The sequence below is a fragment of the Colobus angolensis genome, unplaced genomic scaffold (assembly GCF_000951035.1).
Source record: "Colobus angolensis palliatus isolate OR3802 unplaced genomic scaffold, Cang.pa_1.0 Scaffold67, whole genome shotgun sequence".
NCBI lineage: Eukaryota > Metazoa > Chordata > Mammalia > Primates > Cercopithecidae > Colobus > Colobus angolensis.
Genome location: NW_012120376.1, coordinates 7,879,595 through 7,895,484, shown reverse-complemented (window position 1 = coordinate 7,895,484; position 15,890 = coordinate 7,879,595). Strand labels below are relative to the sequence as shown.

At 47.4% G+C, this 15,890-nt stretch overlaps 3 protein-coding genes across 7 annotated transcripts in view; 2 read left to right on the top strand and 1 right to left on the bottom strand.

The window, feature by feature from the left end:
* PMEL (premelanosome protein) overlaps positions 1-4,181 on the bottom strand; it is a 19,280-nt gene extending 15,099 nt beyond the window's left edge. The window contains exons 1-2 of the mRNA XM_011926154.1: positions 4,156-4,181; positions 3,418-3,544 (exon numbers count right to left, since the gene is read on the bottom strand). Coding sequence (XP_011781544.1) covers positions 3,418-3,544; positions 4,156-4,170 — 142 coding nt within the window. The 5' untranslated portion in view covers positions 4,171-4,181. The remainder of the gene's footprint in view (positions 1-3,417; positions 3,545-4,155) is intronic.
* Positions 4,182-4,251: 70 nt separating this feature from the next.
* On the top strand, positions 4,252-10,260 carry CDK2 (cyclin-dependent kinase 2). 5 transcript variants are annotated; one of them, XM_011926148.1, is made up of 8 exons: positions 4,252-4,601; positions 5,339-5,416; positions 5,527-5,647; positions 6,250-6,420; positions 6,954-7,055; positions 8,055-8,198; positions 8,498-8,701; positions 8,975-10,260. In XM_011926148.1, the coding sequence occupies exons 1-8, from the start codon at positions 4,486-4,488 to the stop codon at positions 9,077-9,079; spliced, it is 1,041 nt and encodes a 346-aa protein (XP_011781538.1). In that variant the 5' UTR covers positions 4,252-4,485; the 3' UTR covers positions 9,080-10,260. The 5 variants fall into 5 exon arrangements, with proteins under 5 accessions (XP_011781538.1, XP_011781539.1, XP_011781541.1 ...); XM_011926149.1 differs by lacking the exon at positions 8,055-8,198; XM_011926150.1 differs by lacking the exon at positions 8,055-8,198 and having other exon boundaries at positions 4,277-4,897.
* Positions 10,261-11,359: 1,099 nt separating this feature from the next.
* The window catches only part of RAB5B (RAB5B, member RAS oncogene family), a 29,805-nt gene continuing 25,274 nt past the window's right edge, over positions 11,360-15,890 (top strand). The window contains exon 1 of the mRNA XM_011926145.1: positions 11,360-11,503. The gene's annotated coding sequence lies outside the window, so the exon portion shown is untranslated. The remainder of the gene's footprint in view (positions 11,504-15,890) is intronic.

Here is a 15,890-nt window from a genome sequence, read left to right as displayed (position 1 = left end):
CCATCTCAAAAAAAAAAAAAAAAACCCTTATTTATTATTATTATTATTATTATTTGAGATGATGTCTTGTTCTACCCCTAGGCTGGAATGCAGTGGCGTGATCTTGGCTCATTATAGCCTCCGCTTTCTAGGTTCAAGCAATTCTCGTTCCTCAGCCTCCCAAGTAGCTGGGACTGCAGGCACCCACCACCACACCCGACTAATTTTTGTATTTTTAGTTTTGCCATGTTTCATGGTTTCGCCATGTTGGCCAGGCTTGTCTCAAACTCCTGACCTCAAGTGATCCGTCTGCTTTGGCCTCCCAAAGTGCTGGGATTATAGGTGTGAGCCACCGTGCCCGACCTGTTTTGTTTTAAATCAAGCATAATTCACATACCATAAAATTTTACTTTTAGCCAGGCACTGTGACTCACGCCTATAATCCCAGCACTTTGAGAGGCCAAGGCAGGTGGATCACAAGGTCAGGAGTTCAAGACCAGCCTGGCCAAGTGAAACCCTGTCTCTACTAAAAATACAAAAATTAGTTGGGCGTGGTGGCAGGCACCTGTAGTTCCAGCTACCAAGGAGGCTGAGGCAGGAGAATTGCTTGAACCCGGGAGGCGGAGGTGGCAGTGAGCCGAGATCACGCCACTGCACTCCAGCCTGGGCGACAGAGTGAGACTCCATCTCAAAAAAAAAAATTTCCTTTTGAACATGATCAAATTTGTGTTTTAGAAAGATCATGATGGCAAGCAGTGAGGAGGATGGATTAGAGGCTGGCAGAGATGCGGCATGGGGACAGGGTAGACAAAGTTATTGTAACTGACCAAGAGAGGTCTGAGAAGAAAAGGATATGCTGGCTCTCCCTCTGCCCTACCCAGGTCCAACAACTATCAACACCTTGCCACATTTGCTTTGTTTATCCTTACTAGTTGTTGTTTTTGTTTTGGCTAAAGTATGTAAAAGCAAATCCCAAACATCGTATTATTTTAACCCTACAAATTTAAAAAATATGAGTATTTTCTTGCATAAGTACAATGTCATTTCATGCTAGACAAAATTATCAAACTCAGTCCATATAAAATTTCATGACTATCTAGAAAAATGTCTCATGATTTTTAAAATCGGGATCCAAACTATAAGCACAATCTTTTTTTAAGAGCCTTAGGTGGGTGGGTGTGAACAGACTCTTTCCAGGATACATTAAGGAATGTAGTAAAAGAAAAAGACTTGAAACTGCAGCACAGCAAGGAAAGTCAGATCAAGGAGAACTTCCTAGAAATCTGTGAGACTAAGCATCTAGGGAGAAAGCGGGGCTGGGATATAATGCATATATTTCAGCACAGCAGAAACTATTTTCACCCCATTTTCCCCTTTCCTGCAGAAACCTCTCTCCCCTCCTATCTGTATATATTTCAGCACAGCAAAAACTACCCTCACCCCATTTTTCCCTTTCCTGCAGAAACTTCCTTCCCTTTCCCCTTTTCTTTCCCCTTTCCTTTTCCTTTTCCTTTTCCTTTCCTTTTGATACAGGGTTTTGCTCTCTCACCCTGCGTGCAGTGGCACATTCATCACTCACTGCACCCTCAAACTCCTGGGCTGAAGCCATCTTCCTGATTAGCCTCCCAAGTAGCTAGGACCACAGGTGCTCACCACCAGGCCCAGATAATTTTTTTTTTCTTTTTGAGACAGAGTTTCGCTCTTGTTGCCCAGGCTGGAAGGCTGGAATGCAATGGCGCGATCTCGGTTTACTGTAACCTCCGCCTGCTGGGTTCAAGCAATTCTCCTGCCTCAGCCTCCTGAGTGGCTGGGATTACAGGCATGCGCCACCACACCCAGCTAATTTTGTATTTTTAGTAGAGACTGGGTTTCTCTATGTTGATCGGGCTGGTCTCAAACTCCCGACTTCAGGTGATCCACCTGCCTTGGCCTTCCAAAGTGCTGGATTACAGGCATGAGCCACCGTGCCCGGCCTAGGCCTGAATAATTTTTTTACTTTTTGTAGAGACAGGGTCTCACTATGTTGCTCAGGCTAGTCTTGAACTCCTGGGCTCAAGCAATCCTATGGCCACGGCCTCCCAAAGTGCTAGGATTACAGGTGTGAGCCTCCTCATCTCCTTTCTTTTCTTTTTTTATTTTTTTCAGACAGAGTCTTGCTCTTTTGCCCAGGCTGGAATGCAGTGGTGTGATCTCAGCTTGCTTCAACCTCTGCCTCCCAGGTTCAAGTGATTCTCGTGCCTCAGCCTCCCAAGTAGCTGGGATTATAGGGGCGTACCACCATGCCCACCTAATTTTTGTATTTTTAGTAGAGATGGGGTTTTGCCATATTGGCCAGGCTGGTCTGACCTCAAGTGATCCACCCACCTCAGTCTCCCAAAGTGCTAGGATTACAGGCATGAGTTACTGTGCCAGGCCTCATCCCCTTTCTTTTCTTTTTTTTTTTTTCGAGACGGAGACTCGCTGTGTCACTCGGGCTGGAGTACAGTAGCGTGATCTTGGCTCACTGCAACCTCCGCCTTCCGGGTTCCAGTGATTCTCCTGCCACAGCCTACCAAGTAGCTGGAACTACAGGCATGCGCCACCATGCCCAGCTAATTTTTGTACTTTTAGTAGAGACAGGGTTTCACCATATTGGTGAAGCTGGTCTCGAACTTCTGACCTTGTGATCCACCCTCCCAAAGTGCTGGGATTACAGGCGTGAGCCACCACGCCCGGCCTCATCCCCTTTTCATCCCCTTTCTAATGTGTGCTGTAACCCTAGTTGATTCTGCTGGGGGAGGATCTGGAATCATCTCATTGAGCATCCCACCACTAGAGCAAGAGAAGTCATAAGATACCCCATTCTTTCTCCACTTCCAACTCTCCTCAGAGCAGTACGGGACATTCCAGACCCTCTCACCACCTCAGCCCCTCCCCTTACTCCTGTCACGAGGCCCAATCCCCCAGAGCCCTTTCATGTGATGCTCAGCTGAGACCCCTCTGCCTATCTCTCCCAGCCCCAGAACAAAAGGTCTGGGCTGTGTTCACCCGTACCCATCCCAAGGGGAGAGGATTGTATCTCCTTAGTCTCCTACCCAATACTACATTCTCTGACTCCCCACTTTGGATCTCCTACCCCAAGAGACATTTCTTAAAAGAGTCTCCCGCACATTTCACCCCTTTGGAGCCCCTGCTCCAGCTCACTGCCAAGGAAGCCTCAGAATCAGTGCCACAGAAACCTTCTATTCTTCTGCCCCTCCAAGCATATGAGATTATTTTCAGGCTCAATCCCAAAACTCCATGTAGGGAGGGAGCCCAGGTGCCCACATTCTCACTAAATCAAATGAGTGGGAGACGCCTGAAATATTGCCGCTATCTCCCATTAGGAGGAGAGAAACCAGAGCAGGGGGAATTCATCCCCAAGTTCACACCTGCTCATGTCCACATATCCACACATACCTTTTGTAGCTCCCACAGCCAGCAAAACACCTATCACAGCCAAATGAAGAAGGCATCTTTTTAGCACCAGATCCATCGTGTTCTTCCCTCCAGCAACCAAAGGCACTGGGGGGACTGGGATAGGCCCCTATATAAGAAAAGGGTGCTCATTTGCATAGCCCTTCCTCTTCTCCCTCAGAGAAGGCCTGGGAGGGGCCGGAGAAGAGGAAAAAGGAAAAACTGACAAAGGGATCCTGGTCCCTAGACATTGCTTTCCCATCCTGCTACTCAATGGCAGTTTCTGGTTTCACTGGGTCACTTTCATATACTCCCGAGCAAGGGCTGACTGAAAGGCACCTGCATAATACATACCAGACACAACAGTTCATCATGGGAGAGTGAATTAAACCAGGAACTTCTCAAAAAAAACAGAAACAGAACCCTGCATCCCAAAACAGAGACAGCGTCGGGGTAAGCTATGAGGCAGAGGCAACGACTCCTCTGAGGTCCAGGAATTCTTTACAACGAGATTCCTGGTTTCCTGCTTTTCAAAGGAGGCTCCTAGGCCAGGTGGAATTTAACCTTAGGTCGATACATATTTTCCCCAGGAGTGGTGAAAATAGTGAGTTAGAAATCAAGAAATCCCTACAGACTGGAGACACAGGTAGGAAACTTGGACCTAAAGTAGGTACTTGGGAAGACTGTTCAGCCACCCCACCAAGGAAGAAATTTGTCTAGCCCCCGAAGAACCAAACTTGCCTGGGGCGGGGTCATTTGCGGGGAGGAGCGCTGCACTCGCCCCCGGCTCTGACGTTGACCAATAGAAAGGCCTGGGGGCGGAGCCAGGGAAACGCGGGAAGCAGGGGCGGGGCTTCTGGTGGCGGTCGGGAACTCGGGGGGAGGCGGCAACATTGTTTCAAGTTGGCCAAATTGACAAGAGCGAGAGGTATACTGCGTTCCATCCCGACCCGGGGGCACCATACTGGGCCCTGTTTCCCCCTCCTCGGCCCCCGAGAGCCAGGGTCCGCCTTCTGCAGGGTTCCCAGGCCCCCGCTCCAGGGCCGGGCTGACCCGACTTGCTGGCTCTTCATGGAGAACTTCCAAAAGGTGGAAAAGATCGGAGAGGGCACGTACGGAGTTGTGTACAAAGCCAGAAACAAGTTGACGGGAGAAGTGGTGGCGCTTAAGAAAATCCGCCTGGACACGTGAGTGGCCTCTGTACCCAGGACTCCTAACTGGGGACCTCCTTGACTGTCCCCCCCCCAATCCCCCACGGGCGGGTAGCCGTCCAGGGACCGGAAGACAACAGGGACGGACTTCTTTAGAAGTGGAGAGGTGGGTTGGGGGCCAGTAGAAGGTGGAGTGTATACTTATACTCCCTGGGGAGAGTATAGGGTGGTGTGGAATCCATGGAAAACTTTCTTCCCAAACTGAGCCGGATCGTGCCCCCAAATGTGCGAACACAGAGACTCGGGGAGAGAAAGGAGGCCTCTGAGATGAGGTCCAAGACTCTCCATGGAGTGAAGTTATGTGGGAACCGGCGAGGAGCGCCTTTCTGAATGAAGAGCTCTCCTCACTGCCCCACCCTCACCTTAGAATTCTCTCCTCTTTCCAAAGAATGGCAGTTGAACCTCACTGGCCCCTCTGGGGAGACTGGGGGCTACTCCTGCATTTTTTTTTCCCCCATTACAGCCTCCCTGCTTCACCTTCACCAGACGGCTTTACTTACCTACCCCTGGGAAAAGAGGAGATAATGACCTTAATATGTGCAAAAGCCATACCCTGACTACCCAAGAATTAGCTCTTTCCAGCACCCTTTCTTTTCTCTGACTTTCCTAGGGGGTGCTGGGTGGTGTCTCCTTGGGGGAAAGAAATGACTAGGTGGAGGAAAAAGGAATATTTGTAACCATATTCCCGTCTCTGCTTTCCCAACCTCTCCAAGTGAGACTGAGGGTGTGCCCAGTACTGCCATCCGAGAGATCTCTCTGCTTAAGGAACTTAACCATCCTAATATTGTCAAGTGAGTATGTGTCTGAGAGGCAATCCAGCTGGAAAGGAGGATGAGTTGTCTGTACAGCGTGGGCTTTTCTCTCTCTCGCACCTCCATTTCCTCAAACTTTACTTCTCTAGGCTGCTGGATGTCATTCACACAGAAAATAAACTCTACCTGGTTTTTGAATTTCTGCACCAAGATCTCAAGAAATTCATGGATGCCTCTGCTCTCACTGGCATTCCTCTTCCCCTCATCAAGGTAATGCTTCTCATCAGCTCCTCCCATCATGGGCATGTCTTGGGGGACTGGTGGCAGGCAATTCAGGTTGATATTTTATGATCTCGGCCTCCTTCTGAGTCCTCATCTCCTACACACACACACTCCCCTTCTTTTTGTGTCTCCTTCCCTGCTCATTATATTCATTAACCCTAGGGTTGGACTGAACAATCAAAGTTGAAACTCTAGTGAGTCAACCTAGCAACTCAGGTGGAAGGTCAGATGAAACTCAGATAAATGGGATTTGAGAGCACTTGGTAAATTCCTCCAAAAAGCCCTTCTGTTTGGTGGAAGAACTAGCTAGTAAGTCTCTATTGTCTATTTTAGGGCTGGATTATTCACTCCCAGAGCTACTTTATTAACAAACATTTGTTCAATGCACAGCATATAGAAAAGGGAAGCAAAATTGAGTAAGACTTGGTCCTTATCCTCTCTGGGCTGACAGTCCATTGGGAGAAATAGCTTGTAAATATGTAACTATAATCCAACATAGTAAAGGCTTTAGTAGAGTTTTGGGGGCACAGAGCAAACCCAGTCTGCTCACTGTGATGGAGAAACACAGTCCTCTCTTTCTTCTTTGTCAGAGCTATCTGTTCCAGCTGCTCCAGGGCCTAGCTTTCTGCCATTCTCATCGGGTCCTCCACCGAGACCTTAAGCCTCAGAATCTGCTTATTAACACAGAGGGGGCCATCAAGCTAGCAGACTTTGGACTAGCCAGAGCTTTTGGAGTCCCTGTTCGTACTTACACCCATGAGGTGAGTCCCTTTATGCCTTTCTTCTCTGAGCTTCCCAAGAGGTGTTAACTAGGGTATTCACAAATTTACTAAAAATATCTGGCTAATAGTTTCTTACTAGGTAGAAATAATCTCTTGACATCTTAAAGAGTCTTAGGGCATGCATGGAATTCATACTGTGTTGCTAACTGGGCTCACGCCTGTAATACCAGTACTTTGGGAGGCTGAAGTGGGAGGATCACTTGAACCCAGGAGTTCGAGACCATCATGGGCAACATAGCGAGACCCCATCTCTACAAATCTACAAAAAGAAAAAATTTTGAAATCAAATTATGACCATTTGTCTCAAGTTTTTCCAGGAAGATCTCAAATTGGGGGTTCAGAAAATATGGACTCCAGAACTATGGACTGGAAATCAGTGAGAGGGGAAAGATGGAGGGAAGGAAACTGCTTGTTAAGAGGCCATGAGTTAGCAGAGTAGTGTTGAGGAACTGAGATGTGGGAATCTCCATACCCTATAAACCACTCCACCCCTCCCTATTCCTGTCCTTCAGGTGGTGACCCTGTGGTACCGAGCTCCTGAAATCCTCCTAGGCTGCAAATACTACTCCACAGCCGTGGACATCTGGAGCCTGGGCTGCATCTTTGCTGAGATGGTATGGAGGCTTTCCCAAGTTCCACCCAGCCGCCTCCTCCCCACATTCAAGAACAACAGAACTGTTTCTTGGCCCAGACCTATGGCCCTTCTATCACAGGGTTCTGTCTCTAAAGTAGCACCAAGGGGAATGGTGGGAAAGGATGCAACTGTTGCCCCAATATCAACCACAATGTTAGGATATCCTCAAACAGCCTTAGTACCTAGTATACTTCTCTTATCCCTGAAATGACACAAAGCATTTCTGCAGCTGTTTTAGCTGAGTCTGCATGTATTTGGGAGAATGATTTCATTTAGTGCCTCTTTTATTTCAGGCCTTCATTTCAAGGCTTGTAGACCTTGTTGTGTGGTGCCAGCAATGTAGTGAAGACAATTGTGGTCACTTTATCCACACCCTTCATTTAAATTGCAGATTTAGGCAGAGTGCAGTGGCTCACACCTGTAGTCCCAGCACTTTGGGAAGCTGAGGTATAGGTGGATCACCTGAGGTCAGGAGTTCGAGACCAGCCTGGCCAAAATGGTGAAACCCCATCTGTACTAAAAATACAAAAATTAGCCAGGTGTGGTGGCACACACCTGTAATCCCAGCTACTTGGGAGGCCAAGGCAGGAGAATCGCTTGAACCCAGGAGATGGAGGTTGCAGTGAGCCGAGATTGCACCACTGCACTCCAGCCTGGGCGACAGAACGAGATTCCATCTCAAAAAAAAAAAAAAAAAAAAAGATTTAGATCATGTCCCCCTTCAACCTCTGGCTTTTCAGATTGAAGGATCCTTGAGACCTGGCTTTATGTAGAAGCTCCTATCTCCTTTAATACAACAGTGCAGTGCAGTAGGCTGAGGCTTCAAATCAGCAATATGTTTTATTGTCTTTTATCTGGGTTATAACCAACAGCTTAAAGACCATTAGCCTGTACATATGTAATGTGCATTTATCCCCCAGTGCATTACCTTACAATTGTCCATATTCCTCTCTCAATTCATCCAAAAATATTTGTTAAGCATCTAGTGGGTAGCCAGCACCATGCTAGGTACTGTAGGGAACACAGAAGAAATGGAAGACAGAGCCTCTGCCTGCTGTACTCCTATCTAGAAGTGGCTGCATCACAAGGTTGGGGGATGACTGCAGTGTCTACCCCATACCCCGTGAGTGGCTTGGGATCCCTTTGCTACACGTCAGTGGCATTGCAGACATTCAGCCCCTCCCAGACCCACCCAGCCTTGGGGATCTGCAAAACTATGGTTGGGGGAAGGAAGGCGGGGGCGAGGAGACAGATGAAGGGACTTCATTGTCTCAGGTTCTGTGTGACTGACCCCATGAAAGGCCCTGGGGAGGGAGTCATGGGGCCCTGCTGACCTACTGTCTGTGGGAACTCCTTTGTATAGAGGAGAGTTTTGACTGACGTCAACGTAGGTCTTAGTATTTTCTCTTTCTCCATTTTCAGGTGACTCGCCGGGCCCTATTCCCTGGAGATTCTGAGATTGACCAGCTCTTCCGGATCTTTCGGACTCTGGGGACCCCAGATGAGGTGGTATGGCCAGGAGTTACTTCTATGCCTGATTACAAGCCAAGTTTCCCCAAGTGGGCCCGGCAAGATTTTAGTAAAGTTGTACCTCCCCTGGATGAAGATGGACGGAGCTTGTTATCGGTGAGAGTGGGCACCTGTTTTCCCTCATTCATTTCTCCCAGGGAAGGGCTTTTCCAGGATGAAGGAAGGATGAGACCCTGAAATCTGGGCCTCAGTATTTTGTTTCCCTGGTTCCTGCTCTCCCTGTTGGCACACTGATTCAGCTATGGGAGGATGGAAGTAAGAATTCTGCCTTGGGTAGAAGGAGTTCTGGTTTCCTGATTTCTGGGAACACCTGCTGCCCATTTAGTCCACTATCACATGATTGAAGTCAACATACATCTCTCCCTCTAGCAAATGCTGCACTACGATCCTAACAAGCGGATTTCGGCCAAGGCAGCCCTGGCTCACCCTTTCTTCCAGGATGTGACCAAGCCAGTACCCCATCTTCGACTCTGATAGCCTTCTCGAAGCCCCCAGCCCTAATCTCACCCTCTGCTCCAGTGTGGGCTTGACTTGGCTTGGCCTTGGGCTATTTGGACTCAGGTGGGCCCTCTGATCTTGCCTTAAACACTCACCTTCTAGTCTTGGCCAGCCAACTCTGGGAATACAGGGGTGAAAGGGAGGAACCGGTGAAAATGAAAGGAAGTTTCAGTATTAGATGCACTTAAGTTAGCCTCCACCACCCTTTCCCCCTTCTCTTAGTTACTGCTGAAGAGGGTTGCTATAGAAAAAAAAAGAAAGAAAAAAAAAAAGCCTTCCTACAGGTTAGATTTGCCGTACCAATCTCTGAATGCCCCATAATTATTATTTCCAGTGTTTGGGATGACCAGGATCCCAAGCCTCCTGCTGCCACAATGTTTGTAAAGGCCAAATGATAGCAGGGGGCTAAGTTGGAACTTTTGAGAACCAAGTCAAACAAAACCACTGGGAGGAGTCTATTTTAAAGAATTCGGTTGAAAAAATAGATCCAATCAGTTTATACCCTAGTTAGTGTTCTGCCTCACCTAATAGGCTGGGAGACTCAAGACTCAGCCCGGGTGGGACTGCAGAAAAATGATTGGCCCCAGTCCCCTTGTTTGTCCCTTCTACAGGCATGAGGAATCTGGGAGGCCCTGGGACAGGGATTGTGCTTCATTCCAATCTATTGCTTCACCATGGCCTTATGAGGCAGGTGAGAGTTGTCTGAATTTTTCTCTTCCTTTTAGTATTCTTAGTTCTTCAGTTGCCAGGGATCCCTGATCCCGTTTTCCTCTGAAGTCCACCTCCTACCCCATAGGAGTTGGAAGTTAGGGTTTAGGCATCATTTTGAGAGTACTGACAGTTTTTTAGGGCTGTGATTGAGGGCATGGGCAAAAATATTTCTTTAAAAGAAGGATGAACAATTATATTTATATTTCGGGTTATATCCTATAGTAGGGTTGGCTTTTTTTTTTTTTTTTTTTTGGTTAGAGTGGGTGGATTTGTTGCCATGTGCACCTTGGGGTTTTGTAATGACAGTGCTTTATAAAAAAAAAAAAAGCATTTTTTTTGTTTATGCTTTGTTTCTGTCATCCTTGTCCTTGAGTGCTCTTGCTATTAACGTTATTTGTAATTTAGTTTGTAGTTCATTAAAAAAATGTGCCTAGTTTTATAGTTCATCTCTTTCCTATTTACTGAAAGAATGGTGAGAAACAGAATATGAATATGTATATGTGATCATTGATTTCGGACCCCTTTTCCTAATCTCTCTGTGCATGGCTACCCACCCCACCCCATTTTGGCTAGTGCTTACAATGAACAAAGTGGTTATTATCGTTCCTATTTATGGCTGGGGAAACTGAAGTCTATATACTTTCTACTTTCTCCACACACCAGCAAACCTCCTTTCCCCCAGCCAACATACTACACACACACAACACACCACATACACACCATATATACACACACACACACCCATGCACATACATAGCGGCAGGAAAAGGGCTCCCGGGGAATTTGCCTCTCGACACTGCATTTCCCAGTAAGCACGCCCTTTTTCCTTTCTGTTTCATATCACAAACAGAAAAGTTTTCCAAAGATTATTTTATTTACATTTACATACGATTCTGAAAAAGCGTCTCCAAGCTACCACTTCTTGTAGTTGCCATTGTCTCACTCCACCACCAAAAAACATCTGAGACCCCCCGCGGGCCACCCCAAATACTCCTGTCCCCTGAAACCTCACTAAAGGGAGGAAGCGCTGATGTCAGGGTTACTTAAATTCCCAGGCTCCGGATCCCTAGAAGAGGTATTTCCCTTTACGCCCGCGAATTTGTCATAGAAGGCGGGGCACTAGAGCCAGCCCCAGCCAAGTCCAGGGGGAGGGGCGAAGGTCAATAGCGGCCTTCCTAAGGCTCCCGTCAACCCCTCCTTGCCTGCCAGTCAAGTCCCGTATTTTCGCAGTACTGGTTAAAGTTTCACTTTGACCCGCCTCCATCACTCACCTGATTAGATGTTTATGAGTCAAAAGGCGGGGTCATGGGGTGTCGAGATTTTATTGGTGGATACATACGCCTGTCCGCACTGTACCGCCCCCTGTCTTCAGGAGCTTGCTCTTTAATGGATCCTTACCTCGTCCATCTTCGAGATTTCTCCCTTGCTATTGGTTTGTGGCCCCGCCTGTCAAGTCCCTTGTTCGTACTTGTTGGTGACAGCACCCAAAGAGACCCGCCTTTCTCCAGAGGATTGGTGGATGAGTGCACATATAGCCCACCCCCCGATGGTAGGCGGGTAATCGAGCTATTGGCTGGAGCCCCCGCCCCAGAGCGAAGAGGAGAAGGAGGGGCAGGAGGGTTTGGTTGAGCTGCAGCTGTTTGTCTGTTCGACACAGGCTTGGGGCCGACGGGGGAGACGGAGCCCCAGGTACCGAGCTGATGGACCCCAAAGGGCAGGGGCGGAAGCGCCCAGGAGATGAGAGCAACCTGGCCTGAGAGCGGAGGCGGGTCTGGTCCTAAGCGAGGGGTTAGAGTGGCCCACCGGAGAAGGGAGCAGGGGGCCGGGCTTCGGCAGGCCTAATGGGGGCGCTGAGGAGGGGACTGGGCGGGCTGGGACCCCGAAGTTGGTGAGTCGGGAAGGCGGCTGGGCTGTGGCGGCGGCCAGGCCGAGGGCCGGGCGCTGGAGGCTCGGAGCTTGAGTGAGGGGAGGGGCAGGCCTCATTAAGCAGCGCTGAAGAGGGAGGAGCTGGGGAAAGGGACAGGGCAGCGGGTGAGGTAAGCCCATTTGCTGGGAGATGAGGAGGGGTCAGACCTGAGTCCCGGGGGTGACTGGAGCTGGGTCCCTCCAGAGAGGTTCATTGGAAGGGCCTGAGAAGGGTTCTTAGTTGGAAAGAAGCGTTCTTTTCAGGGAAAGTGCCTATTGTAAAAAGAACTGAGGGTGCTATGGTGTTGAGCTGAGAGAGATTTGGGTTCAGTGAGGGAGAACTGGGGAAAATGAAGAAAGCTGTATTAATCTAGAAGACTAAGGTAGTTGAAGTAATGGAAGCAGGGCCTGAATCAGTTATAGGAGCTTCTGGGAATGCTGAAGGGTGGGCTGGAGGCTCTGGGTCTTGGGAGTACACACTCTTTTGTTCCCTTTAGTATTTAGATGTGGTAATTTGAAGCTTTTTAAAACTCCCAGGGTAGGGATGAAGATCAAAGTAATTTTTTTTTTCCATGACTGTTGGCTGCTCCAAACTCAGCCCCTACACTTTCTCTTGGATAGCTGGTCTATACTGCAGTCTGTTTCTTAACTTACTGTTTCCTGTCCTATGAAAGAGCCAAGAGTTGGATTGGGGGCATGTTTTGTCCACTTCTTTCCTACTTAATAATGTGGTCTATAGTAAATACCATGTCTCCTAGAACTGAGAATCTATTTCATTATCTACGTGGGAAAGGGGCTTAGAGATCCTCAGCCATTAGGAGGTCTTCTGATTATAGTTGGTGAAACTTTTGTGGGACTTAGACTTGGGTATTTCCCAGGCAGGTAATGGAGTTAACAGGTCCGAAACTATGAGGTGATATCACTGAGGAAGAGATTTGGGGAAGAGTGAGAAATTCCATTTCAAAAGCTTGATATCACCCCTTGTTCTTTGTCTACTTCAAAAGCCCAGATTTCTGTGCTATTAAAAAGTTGGGTCAAACTATGAAGTATCTGGGGAAGATGGCGAGTAGAGAAAAAGATACAGAGGTGCAGTAGCCCATGTCTGTAATCCCAGCACTTTGGGAGGCTGAGACAGGAGGATCACTTGAGCCCAGGAGTTCGAGGGTGCAGTGAGCCATGTTCTTGCCACTGCACTCCAGCCTAGGCGACAGAATGAGACCCTGTCTCCAAAAAAAAAAAAAAATGAGGAGTGGAGTACCCTCCTCCCTGCATACTTTTAATGGTCTGCTAGCCTTCTTAGTCCCTCATAGATTGGAGCCTATTGGATTTTCCCTTACTGTACTTCCTCCTTTTCCCCTTCTCTACCAATATATTTTATCACTACATTTCTTTTTTTTTTTTTTTTTGAGACGAAGTCTCACTCTGTCGCCAGGCTGGAATGCAGTGGTGCAATCTCGGCTCACTGCAACCTACACCTCCCAGGTTCAAGAGATTCTCCTGCCTCAGCCTCCCAAGTAGCTGGGACTACAGGTGCGCACCACCACGCCCAGCTCATTTTTGTATTTTTAGTAGAGACGGGGTTTTACCATGTTGGCCAGGATGATCTCTATCTCTTGACCTCATGATCCGCCCGCCTCCGTCTCCCAAAGTGCTGGGATTACAGGCATGAGCCACTGCACCCGGCCATCACTACATTTCTTAATTACAAAAGTAATATGTTCATATTTTAAAATATGGAAGCGGTACAGCAGTTTAAGAAGTATAAATCCTCTCACACATAACCTTACTCATATTTCATTTAGGAAGGTCAAGGATCAGAGGCAGCAAATCAGACTTATCTTGCTTTGCTTTGGGGGATGTGCCACAAAAGGCAATTCTGTTTTCATGTTCTCACCAAACTCTAGTCTTATTCATTCTACAGTTTTCCCTTCTGGGATGATACTCTGTTATTTATTGCGTTCCTTTCACAGTTCATTTTGTCTTCTACCAAGTCCGACAAGCAGAGGGCTGTACTGTGTGTTATTCACCTTCAGTACACACACACACTCCCCCCAAGTTGTGTACTGGGTGTCCTAGGAAATGCCCAAAGAGATGGAACAAAACTTTATAGGGAGAAAGGATCATTTTGTTTGGGACAATTGTTGTCATCTCTGCTAAAGAAAGGAATTTCAGACCTTTATCTCAAATTCATGGTCTCTGGATGTTCATGGTCTCTGCATGTTCACATTACTTGACTATCCCTTTCTTATCCATGATAATGATGGTTCTCCTAAGAGGCCCCTGTATTTGTCTTTCTTTTCTTTTCTTCTATTTTTATTTTTATTTTTCTTCTATTTTTAGAGACAGAGTCTTGCTCTGTCGCTCAGGCTGGAGTACAGTGTGTGTCTTTCTGTGGGGATCCAAGAAGCTCCAAGCTTATCTGGATTTGAAATCGGTTTTCCTCTAAATCTCAGAGTCAGAGTACAGCTGGGGCATTTCATACTATCATCTTTTTTTTTTTTTTTTTTGAGACGAAATCTCACGCTCTGTTACCCAGGCTGGAGTACAGTGGTGCGATCTCGGCTCACTGCAAGCTCCGCCTCCCAGGTTCACGCCATTCTCCTGCCTCAGCCTCCCAAGTAGCTGGGACTACAAGTGCCTGCCACCACGCCTGGCTGATTTTTTGTATTTTTATTAGAGACGGGGTTTCATGGTGTTAGCCAGGATGGTCTCGATCTCCTGACCTCGTGATCCACCCCCCTCGTGCTTTCAAAGTGCCGGGATTACAGGCATGAGCCGCCGCGCCCAGCCAACTACTACCTTATTATTTGAATTTGTCCTTTTAAAAGCCCTCTGTTGTACCCAGCCTTTGTATAGTGCCCATCGGAAACCTCAATTGTTTCCCCCAAGGAACTTTTCTTACCTATCCTAGAGACAGTGTGTAGGGGTGTGTGTGTGTTTTTAGATGATTTGTCATTCTTGTCACCCAGACTGGGGTGCAGTGGCATGATCTCGGCTCAATGCAACATCTTCTTTCTAGGTTCAAGCGATTTTCCTGCCTCAGCCTCCGGAGTAGCTGGAATTACAGGTGTGCGCCACCACGACCAGCTAATTTTTGTATTATTAGTAGAGATGGGCTTTTGCCATGCCAGGCTGGACTCGATCTCCTGACCTCAGGTGATCCATGCGCCTCAGCCTCCCAAAGTGCTGGGATTACAGGAGTGAGCCACTGCGCCTGGCCATGTGTGTGTGTGTTTTAATCCTATCTAATTTTTCCAACAGTTTTTTGCATCTTAAGAGGGAGTTTAGGAGTAGAATTATCAATAAGGAATTTCGTACATAGACCTGGATTTGCAAAAATATATTTGGAGAAGAGAGCTTTCCCATTGCTCTTCAAGTCATACCTTACAACTTTTTAAATTTTTTTCTTGGACAATCCATACTGCATAACATACCTCATATCTTCTCTTGCTTTAAGTGAAAGCAAATATTGCTCACTGGTATGAATTTTACTTCTGAGAAGCAGGCATAGGGTAGAAGAAGCAAGCATATAGTTTGCTCCCTAATCCTAAAGCATTTCAGATTGGAAGGTAACCAAAGTGTGAGACAATGAACTTGTAATAAGGAAATGCAGCAGCCCTCTTTGAGGAAGGATACCATAAAACCCTACATGTTATACTCCCACTTCCCACAAGTCTTTTGGGAAAGATTTAGTCATTGACTGAACAGTCACTGAACTGAAGAAGGAGCTACCCAGGTGAACAAAGTGTGTGTACATTTCTGGGCAAGGTTGTAGCTTTTGTTCGGGGACAGTGGGTACCTTTTCAGAGTGTCTCCTGGTTCTGTGGTGTTATGGCTCCTCTTTTTTAAACTTGTGTTTCTCAAGTCAGGAATTAATAGACAGTGGCCCAAAACTTTTGACCATTCAGCATCAACTGAAAATTCAGCAAACTTTGTTTTTAGCTACAGTTGCCTCAGTGTTTGGGTGGGAGGGCCACATATTGGGTGTGATTAGGCCATCTGAGGCATAGTAACCGGTGACAGGAAAAGCAGTTAGCCCATGTGAGTTGCAATAGTACCTTGTGGGCAAGATCCCAAGGGGGCCCTCCATCCAAGGGAGATCACAGAGGGGTCAGGGAGAGAATTGATTCTCTGAGGCCTATTAAAAACATTCCCAAATGGGGCCATGTGC